This window comes from Triticum dicoccoides, chromosome 4B (genome assembly GCF_002162155.2).
Source record: "Triticum dicoccoides isolate Atlit2015 ecotype Zavitan chromosome 4B, WEW_v2.0, whole genome shotgun sequence".
Lineage (NCBI taxonomy): Eukaryota > Viridiplantae > Streptophyta > Magnoliopsida > Poales > Poaceae > Triticum > Triticum dicoccoides.
Window position 1 is genome coordinate 644,787,892 of NC_041387.1, and position 11,110 is coordinate 644,799,001.

The 11,110-nt window shown below is 43.6% G+C and overlaps 1 protein-coding gene across 1 annotated transcript; it reads left to right on the forward strand.

Annotated features, from left to right (window-relative positions):
* The first annotated feature begins 7,148 nt into the window (after window positions 1–7,148).
* Window positions 7,149–10,104, forward strand: LOC119292952 (protein FAR1-RELATED SEQUENCE 5-like). Its single transcript, XM_037571591.1, has 6 exons — window positions 7,149–7,192; window positions 7,306–7,438; window positions 8,391–8,537; window positions 8,595–9,081; window positions 9,235–9,692; window positions 9,792–10,104. The coding sequence occupies exons 1-5, from the start codon at window positions 7,149–7,151 to the stop codon at window positions 9,624–9,626; spliced, it is 1,203 nt and encodes a 400-aa protein (XP_037427488.1). The 3' UTR covers window positions 9,627–9,692; window positions 9,792–10,104.
* The last annotated feature ends 1,006 nt before the right edge of the window (window positions 10,105–11,110 follow it).

Consider the following 11,110-nt stretch of genomic DNA (forward strand, 5'->3'; position numbering starts at 1 on the left):
GGAAGGGAGGCCGACGGGGGAAGAGATCCCGTGCGAGGGAGGTCGGCCGGAGTAGGACGTGGGGGTGGCGGCCGGATGGGAGGATTGATGGATTCGATCTGTGAGTGTGAGCGTGTGAGTGTGAGTGAGTGAGAGGGGAGGGGCACGCGGGCCGGCGCGGGGGAGGAGGCCCAGTGCTATAGCTAAAGCTACAACAGTGGGCCGAGAGCGTGGCCCATCAACAGCAGCGCTGGCCGGCATATCCCGCGCTACTGCTAGCGTGCGCTTGCAGCGCTGGTGTTGTCAGGCACTACTACTAAATAGCAGTAGCGTGGGGTCTTTAGCCAACGCTACTACTAAATGTCTATCTATAATCATTTTCCTAGTAGTGCAATGATCATGAACATAGGCATCACGTCCGTGTCAAGTAGACCGACTCCTGCCTGCATCTACTACTATTACTCCACACATCGACCGCTATCCAGCATGAATCTAGAGTATTAAGTTCATAAGAATGGAGTAACGCATTACGCAAGATGACATGATGTAGAGGGATAAACTCAAGCTATATGATACAAACCCCATCTTTTTATCCTCGATGGCAACAATATAATACGTGCCTTGTTGCCCCTACTGTCACTGGGAAAGGACACCGCAAGATTGAACTCCAAGCTAAGCACTTCTCCCATGGAAAGAAAGATCAATCTAGTAGGCCAAACTAAACCGATAATTCGAAGAGACTTGCAAAGATATCAAATCATGCATATAAGAATTCAGAGAAGAACCAAATAATATTCATAGATAATCTTGTTCATAAATCCACAATTCATCGGATCTCGGCAAACACACCGCAGAAGAATATTACATCGAATAGATCTCCAAGAACATCGAGGAGAACTTTGTATTGAGAATCCAAGAGAGAGAAGAACCATCTAGCTAATAACTATGGACCCGAAGGTTTGTGGTAAACTACTCTCGCTTCATCGGAGAGGTAATGGTGTTGATGTAGAAGCCCTCCGTGATCGATTCCCCCCTCCGGCAGGACACCGGAAAAGGCCCCAAGATGGGATCTCACGGGTTGCGGCGGTGGAAAAGTGGTTTGTGGCTTCCCCTGATGTTTTTAGGGTATAAGAGTATATATAGGCAAAAGAACTAGGTCGGTGGAGTTACGAGGGGCCCACGAGGGTGGGGGCGTGCCTACCCCCCTGGGCGCGCCCTCCTGCCTCGTGGATCAACTACTTTGGCACAACCATGTAGCACACATCATAAGCAGAGCAGAGTATAAATAGAGGATCAACTAGTTAACATCATATTTCAGATAAGCAGTACCACACTTCATAACAGTTCAAAGCATAAACCATAAACAGTTCAAAGCAGACTCGATAGTAATTAGAAAGGAGGTGCCCCGACCCTACTCCTTGGCGGCGATGGCTTCGTCGTGCTTCCCACACTTGTTGACAGCCTCAATACCATCCTCGTCGAAGATGATGACCTTGAGGGTGTCAGGAGTGAGGAGCTTTAACATCACCATGTAGCCGATCTTGATCTGATGAACGGCTGTGTAGGTGGCCCAACCCTGATCCAGGGTCACCCTGCCATTCGTCAGCTTCACCGCCACCTTCCAGGAGCAGCCGGTGTTGTTCCTGAGCTTGAACTCCATCGGCACCGCGACGAAGTGCTTGGTGAACTCCAGGGGCATGGGGATGCACTCAAGCTTCGGTGCAAGGATGACCTTGAGAAGTGAGTTGGGCCATCCTCCTCTTGGTAGTGGCCATAGTTGCGGCGCTTGTTGCTAGGAGACTCCTACATGCGCTCGTCGTCGCCAACCTCAGGTGTCTTCGGGTCTTCGTCGGTGGTGGGCGGCAGCACAACCTCCTCCGGCATTGGATGAAGGGGTTGCTTGCCCTTGTTGTCAACGGCCGGGAGCACCTCGGTGCCCATCTCATTGCTCTCCTTGGTCTGCACACAATTCATGGAGTCAGGCACATCACAGAGTTCATGGCTTATTGAAGAGCATGTAGTTAAAATGGCATGACTATCACTCTTCCTCCTCTCCATCGCGCCTATATTTACTCACCCTGCCCACCACTATTTTACCCACCCCCTCTCTTCTCTCACTATCAATCTTCCTCCTCTCCATCGACATGAGCTCTAGCTCCAGCTCCAACGCCAACCCCTTCCCGTGGGGTATTGGCTGGAGGGCCTTCTTCCTTGGGTGGTCAGCTGGTGACCGCACCAAGTTTGAGAACACCATGGAGGTGTGCTCGAACTTCGGCTCCATGGCTGAGATGCAGAAAGAATCTGATGCAGTGCTCATGAGAGCCACTGCACAAGAGCTGAAGACGGTGATTCCTGACCCAGCGAAGGGCGTGATGTCAGTCGACATCATTCACTGGGCCATGAATCAGGTCGTCTCCGACGACGCTAAACAGAGGAAGATGTGGTCCAAGTACAAGAGCTACTCGGCTCCTAATGACCGCCATGCTGCAAACTACTAGGAGAGGGCAATCGTGCCACCGACGGTCATCAGTGGGGAGCCTAAGGAGGAGGAGGAGGAAGAACCAGTGCAAATGCCAGCAAGGGCGCCGGAGCCAGGCCGTCGTACTTGGCAGATCGACCACGACTCCGCCGAGGACGACGACGATGATCCGCCGCCCCGCACGGTGATGAAAAAGAAGATGAAGGCCAGCTACATACTCGGAGTTGGTAACGATCATGAACCAATCCTCTAATGCACCTTCATATTGTTCCTGGGTGTTCGTAGGCCGAGTTGTTTTTGTTTTCTACTATGCTTCCCAACATAATATCCTTGACACCAGCCGTTGTTCTACACATTTGCCCTGACCTACATAACTTTCTGGCCATGGAAAATTTATATTTCAGACAATGGCAAATGTATATTTTGAATCATGGCAACTTTATTGTTTGCACCATGGCTGATTTATTTTTCCTACCATGCGCAAAGTTATTGTTTGGACCACGGCAAATTTGTATTTTTGGATCGTGGCAAATTTATTTGTTTAAGCATGACAGAATTATTTTTTCAACTATGGAAAATTATTGTTCGGACCATGGCAAATTTATATTTTGGGGACCATGGCAAATATATTGTTTCTAGCATGGTAGATTTATTTTTTCAACCATTGCAAAAATACTGCTTTCACCATGCAACTTTGTGATTTATACCATATCAAATTTATATTTCAAACCATGAAAAATATATTTTGGACCATGTAATTTTATCAACATTTGTCATGATCCACATAGGTAGTTTTGCCTTAATTTTTAAATTGATTTGCAATGCAGACAATACTTGTTGTATGGGCATTAAAATGCTGCCATGGTATGTATAATATCCTTGAAGCAAGTATTTTTCTACACATTTTAGCCATCACCTACATCACTTTTTGACCATGGAAAATTATTTTGGACCATGCTGAATTTATATTTTTAGACCATGGCAAATTTATATTTTTGGAAGAAATTTATTGTTTCCACAATGACAGATTTATTTATTTTTCAACCATGGCAAAATTTGTAATTTACACCATGGCAAATTTATTATTTTAACCATGGCGAACTTATTGTTTGGACCATGGCACATTAGTTTTGTACACACGAAGGAAACTTTTATCACATGCACAATCATAAATCATGTTTTCTAAAAAAAAATATTGAAACATGGCAAATTTTCTCGAATAAATCATGGCAGATTGTTTTCGTAAAGCATCGCAAATTACATGAACATCACATCCTAAATTTCTTTTCATCAGACTTTTTCAAAAATTTCTTTTTCGAAAAAAATTCCATCTTCTTTTTATATGAAACAATGGCAACTTATGTTGAAGCATAATTTGTTAAGTTTTCTTTTATGTGTTTTGAATTTTGGTATTTTATTTGTTTCATAACTTTATGGTCTACTCGTACCGACCTAGCTTAACATAATTCTTATGTTTAAGTTATGATACATTTGAACTTGATGGCAGTTTATTATACATATGATGGAATTTTTTAATTTTGTTTTGCTATTCAAAATCGGGTCAAAATTTCAGGTTTAAGGCTTGGTAGTAGTCGACTGGAAACTTGGGCCTTTATTTATGTCCTTTATTATTTATGGCATGACGATGACGTTGAGCTAATGGGAGGCACATTAAGTCCTGTCAGGCTGTTGGGGTCACGCTGGGGATTTCTCCTAGCAAACAAAATCGTTCGATTGATCGATCCTCCTTAGTGAGCGAATCGTCGCTCGGGGGAACCAACAAATATAACGTTTGGCTCATATTGGCATCCTTTTTTACCACAATAAGGGTGGAACATCATCACATGCTAAATTTCTTTTCATTAGACTTTTTCACAAATTTCTTTTCAGAAAAATGTCCATCTTCTTTTTATATGAAATAATGGCAACTTATGTTGAAGCATAATTTGTTAAGTTTTCTTTTTTGTGTTTTGAAGTTTTTGGTATTTTATTAGTTTCATAACGTTATGGTCTATTCGTATCGACCTAGCTTAACATAATTCTTATGTTTAAGTTATGATACATTTGAACTTGATGGCAGTTTATTATACATATGACAGATTTTTTTTAAAAAAATTGCTATTCAAAATCAGATCAAAATTTCAGGTTTAAGGCTTGGTAGTAGTCGACGGGAAACTTGGGCCGTTTTTTATGTCCTTTATTATTTTTGGCATGACGATGACAGTGTGTTGAGGGGAGGCACATTAATTCCCGTCAGGCTGTTGGGGTCACGCTGGGGTTCCTCCTAGCAAACAAAATCGTTCAATCGATCGATCCTCCTTAGTGAGCGAATCGTTGCTTGGGGGAACCAACAAATATAATGTTTGGCTCATATTAACATCCCTTTTTACCATAATAAGGGTGGAACATCGGCTCTAGAGGAACCCCCGAGTGAATGTTTCATTCCCCTCGAGACGGATCGAAGGAGTAAATGTGCAACGTTCACTTGAGCGTTCGCTCGGACGTTTCTTCAGCGCGACCCCCAAACTGATCTAGACTATAGGAAGCGCGCGGGAAAAAACAGGTTACACCTAGTTAGCTATTATTTTGCCATAAAAAATACAGTAACTTCTAATGAGTCCAAAATATGTGATGATTTGATAGTTATTTTATGCCTACACGGTAGTCTTTGTGAAACTTTACCGCGTTCGCGCACTACTTGTTGTCGGTATTTCCCAGGTAACTTCTTTTGCAGTAAATAAAGTTCTATGAAAAAACACAAAAAATTATGGTGGAATCACGTTATTCAATGTGATAATTGACTACCATACAAAGGATGAAGCAAAGGGACAAAGAAGAAGTCCACATGGTGGTTCCAGAGAAAAGAAGACTTAGCATACGAGCACGCCCGCTCGCATGCACGGCCGTATGAAGCTCCAACGCCATCGCCTTGTCCACTACTTCCACCCGTGAAGTTGGATCGGGGATTTGACAAACATACGCACTAGGAACACATCCAGAAGGCAGAAACCTAGCCTCCAGAGTCATTCGGAGGAGGGATTGACAAGGAGGAGATCATCATCTTCACAACCACGTGCAAGGGGATGTCAACATCACCACCACTATCATCATCATCATCATCATCATCCACGTCCACATCCATCTCATGGTAACATTTAGGAACCCGAGTGGATCGTCTTATGTTTTACTTTTGTGACTCATCCATGTTTACCATTACCCTTCCCATGATGCTTGTTGTCTCCATGTGTGCCCCTTAGTTCTCGGGGATATGGATGAACCTTGGTATGTATAGGATCTAAAACGTTATATTGGATATGGATCCTCTACTGAATGCTTAGTTTAATAAACTTCATGGATGTTGAAGGGGTCCCACTCGACATTTTCGCCGAAAGGCCACGAAGTGTATCAATGTCATTGTAAAGGTTAGGACATGAAGGTAATTTGAGGTGACAGTAAAATCCTTTACTCCTAGCTTTTGCAATTGGTAGCGGAATTACAAAGAACCCTTAGAGAGGCTGCATCCATGTGGCAACCCTTAATTACCGTAGGTTTAACCTGCAGGGGGAGACTATGGTAGTGGCATGCGTGGCGCGAAGTCTACCTAGAGTAGAACGTCTTCTATACCCGGCTCCGCCAAGCATACTCGTCAAGAGTGGCTCAAGTATCCAGACTATCTTATGCAGATGCATAGGTTACGTTAGAAACATACCAATGGGAACGCAGAATCCCTGAGAAGGCCTTACTCCTCTGTCAGTTCCACTTGTTACTCGTGCTACTGTTTTTACTATTGTTTATTACTTTTTATGTTATTTACTTTCAGTTTGCTCACCACCAAAACAATCATTTATTTCCACCCACACTTTGCTTGGATTCTACAATTGTTTGCAGGCACAGATTCGTAATTTACTACAAGAGGTAATGCTTAATTCATGTGTTTCCTCTGGGGTCAATACTCTTACTTCGAAAAGGCTACAACTAAACCCTGTGCACTTGCATGCCATCAATTTCTGAGAGGGAAAAAAGTCAGATAAGAATTAATTTACAATTTCCATGATATACTTTATAAAATTGCTAGGATATACTTTATAATTTATAATTTACCATGGTATACTCAATAAATGTGTCATGGTATCTATTTTTTTGTATGCACTAATATTTATAAACAACCATAGAATGGTCTGATTGCAACTGTAGTAGAAAAAACTAGATCATGGCAAAAATTATAAAACAATAGGGGGTTTCACAAGAGTGCGTCGATTTGGAGCTCGGGCTCAGCTGCACCCATAATCTACGTCGTCCGTTCCAGACTTGGGATTCGAACAAAGCCAGCTGGCGTCTCCTGTGCGAGCGTTGGTAAAAGGAGGAAAACACCCAATACGGTATGAAACAGTAGCCCGTAAGTGGGGCTGGCCCGTCGCTGCCAGACTGGCGTCGCGGTTAAGCGGAATGGGCCGTGGACCAGGACCGTGCATTTCAGAGTGGGCCGTGGGACAAGACGTCAGCTTTTTTGTCTGGGCCTGGAACAGATAAGGAATCCAGGACAGGGTTCGCTGTCTGAGCTGCTTCCGGCTCATTCTAGAGGCCTCTCGCCGCCGTCAAAGACAAATACGCAGGAGAGGTCACCGGGGCCGCTTTAGCGTGGTGCCGCGCGGGTTCTGTCGCTTTTGCTTCACCGTTGGCCTAGCTGCGGATGGACACTGAGGGAATGGAATTCCTACTGGATGTGGTCGACAGGTTCGTTCTAGTCCAGATCTGTGCCGAATTTCTCCTGTTAGAAAAGATTCGATAAGCTTGATCTGCGTTGGAGAGCAAATCTTCATGCGGCTGATTCGCCGTTTTCTATGCAGGTTCCCAGTGCGGGAGGAGTATGCAGATAATGTTGACCATCCGGATCCAGTCTTGCTCATGTACCTTCTGGATAAGGGGGCTGCGAGTCCGGAGATTGGTCAGGCAGACGTTGATTCTGGGGTAGCTGAGATGGTGTGCGGAGGTGTGCTAACTGACGCTGAAGTAGGTGCCCCCCGTAGACGTGATGAATCTCCGACGAGGTCTGCCCAATCATCAGGCAGAGTCAATCCACAGGCCCCGGCTGGACTAAGAGGTGAAGCTCAGAGAACAACCATCTCTAGTTTCTGTTTTTGCTGTTACAAGAGTACCTACGTTTGATCTGTGGTTCAATGTTCACATGAACAAAAGCTTGTTTCTCCATTTGGGGGAAAGTACTGGTTACACCAAACCTCTAACAAGAAAACTTAGAACTGGAAAAATTGCTGGTACGATTATCAACTCTCAAATGGTTTTTTATAGTTTTTCCTGTGTGTACAGAATTTAGTCTGTGCGGTTCTGCAAAAACAGAAAAGTATGATGGCCCATTGAAGATGCTATTCCTCTATTTGCAAGACCGTATGGGGATAAATGCGGTTGGAACAAATGTTCTTGAAGGAATTCTGTCAAAAAGCAGTGATATAATAAAATCCAGAATTTGTAGTAATCAGATTTGGGTTAGTTTTCTATATAATGAACATTTAAATTGTGCATTTTGCAACTCACCACAGGCTTCGTTTGGGGAGTGCGCCACCAGACCGTGTGCCCTGTCCATCAAGGATGAGCGCCCTCGAGTTGTCAATACGTAAATATGATGAGCAACCAGACAAGAGTGTGGTCCGACCTGAGCTAGGTCTTAGTTTTGACTCGCTAGGGGAGGCGTACGATTTCTATAACTTGTATTTGTGGGAAATCGGGTTTGGCATAAGATATGGGAAAAGCAGGCTCAATGCCGAGAGGACAAAAAGCATGCAGGAGATAGTTTGTGGGTGTTCGGTGAGTGAGCATTTCGATTCAGATAAAAAGAAATGACCCATGTACTAAATTTGGTTGTACAGATCAAATTGCTGGTTTTTTTTGTTGACTTCCATTGATGTATGATATGCAGGGGAAACCAGACGCTGAAAACAGCAGGTCCTGCAGGTGCAAGTGCCCAGCTCTGACCAGGCTGCTATGTGCATCAGACAACAGTTGGTACATAACAGAGCACCGGGCGAGCCACAATCATTCGATGTCGCTTACAATGGGAGAGAAAGTGCATTGGCCGTCTCATAAACACATAGACGTGTATACCAAGGATTTGATAAGATAGTTGAGGGAGAACAACATCAACCTTGGCAAGGTATACAACATAATTGGAATCTTCTTTGGTTCAGTTGAGAAGGTGCCCTTTACGAAAAGGACACTCAGGAACATTTGTGGGAAGATTAGTCGTGAACAGGCTGAAGATGAATTACGGAAGACACTGCAGGTGTTTGCCGACATCTGGTCGAGTGACCCTGGTTTCTCCTATGTGGTGCTCGCCGAGAAAGACAGCAAGGTGAAGAATCTCATGTGGGCTAATGGGAGCAGACGGATGCAGTACAGGTTCTTTGGCGACGTGGTCACATTCGACACCACATACAGGACAAATTTGTACGACATGCCATTATGTTTATTTGTCGGAGTTAACAATCACTACCAGAGTATCATCCTGGCTGGCGTGCTGATGCATGACGAGCAAGAAGAGAGCTTTGAATGGGTGTTTTCAGAATTCATTCGCATGATGGGCGGACCTGCACCTAAAACAATACTAACAGGTGAATGATTGAACACATAAAAGTGCTTTCAGTTCCTTGTTTGTAAGAGTTCCCCTCCGAATGCACAGGACAGTCACATCATTTACGAAAGTAAAAAGCTGAAAGCAAAAAGGTCATCATTTGTGTTTCTGATTAAACATGATTTTTTGTCAGACCAATGCAGGGCTATGGAGGTTGCAATCAAGAAAATTTATCCGAACACTGTCCACCGTTTGTGCAAGTGGCATGTTCTGAAAAAGGCGAAAGAAACACTGGGGTGGCTTTACACAAAAAAATGTGATTTTCAAGCTGAATTTCACAAAGTTGTTAACCACATGCTAACTGAGGAAGAATTTGAATCAGCCTGGGATGTGCTGCTTGATAAATACAATTTGAGGGGGCATAACTATATGACCCAAATATATGAGACAAAACATAAATGGGCGAAACCATATTTCAGAGGTGTGTTTTGTGCGAAAATGATGAGTACACAGAGGAGTGAGAGTGCAAACCACATGCTGAAGACGGACATGCCCCCTGCAAGCCCAATGCATGTTTTCGTCTGACAATACATGAGACTTCAATTTGACCGGAAGCGCGATGAAAGCTATGAGGAAAAGAGGACAATGATTGTAAATACATTGCTGCCATTCAAAAACTAAGATTCCTGATTTTTAACAGTTTGTGCTTATGAACTGATTTCGTCTCTGTGAATGTTTTTGTTTTGGCAGGGCGGCGTCGTGCGGCGGACTAACCTTGCGATAGAGCGCCATGCCAGCAAAATATATACTAGGAATATGTTTGAGAAATTTGGCCGCCTACCGGTAGAAGGAACAGCAGAGTTGTGCTGTCCTTATTTGAAACGACGCAGAGTTGTGTCGTTGAGCACATGTAAGGTTATATGCTTTTCTGAACAATTTGTTAGCTAAACTGAATTTTACTCCTGGCTGTATGATATGATAAGAAATCGTAACCGTTTGTGTTCTTGAAATGTTTATGGTTGTCTGCACAATTTGATAACTGAAGAAAATTTCACAGCATGTCTATCCTTGGCCATGTATAATTTTTATGGATGTCTGAACAATTTGAATGCTAAAATTAAAGTTACAGTGGTTGCACCCATTGAATTGATCTTTTGTATCCGTGAGCACGGATACTGATTAGCTTTGAGTGAACAAATTCGTAAGCATTATTTCTTGCTGATGTTGTGGTTTATTGTTATGGTTCTCTGAATTGTGAAGGGATGATCTGAACTTGCTATTCCTTGTCGTCACTGAAAACGTATACAACCAACGAGCGATGAAGGGGAGGGTAGAACTGAATGACCAGTTGGTGTTGTCTGGAAAACAACAACGTGGTTTCAAATTGAGGCGTTTGTTTTTTCCCTTGCTCAAGCTTTACTGCCTTGGGTGTATTCGCGACTGACGTACCAACACTTGGACAGCATGTGTGCATCGACCGCGTGGTTGTTGCCCCACGCAACTTGACGATTCAAATTTCAAACCCAGTTAGTCACTGCGGAATAAAAGCGCCATGTGGCTCAGGAAAAGGTGCCGAGCCATCCTTCATAGACCTGTCCCGCGACGACGTTAGCTCGGATAAGATGACGAGCCATCCATCCTCTATCTGTCCCGCGACGGTGTTGAAACCCTGCGTAACAATAAATGCTCCAGTCCACCGCGCCACAGAACGAGATATACGACCGAAAAATACAGAAAGACGCACAAATCTTGATGCAAACCATCGGTGTGGATTGTGGGATCATCTGAGCCCGAGCTCAGAAGCAGATTTTCGGTTTCACAAGGCAAACTAAGAAAAAAAAATGGTTTCTCTAAGAATCATAGGAAATTTGTAAAAAGTCTTGTAGTGCTTACATGGAAAATTCTATGTTACAAAAAATATTGTATGTTTAAGAAAGCAAAAATTTGTCATGGCAATAAATCTGATATCATATGAAAACTAATTTACTATGGTGTGATCAATAAATTTGTCATGGCCTATACTATAGTTTTCTCAGCATAGCTTCGTGTATCAGCTCCACAAACCATGT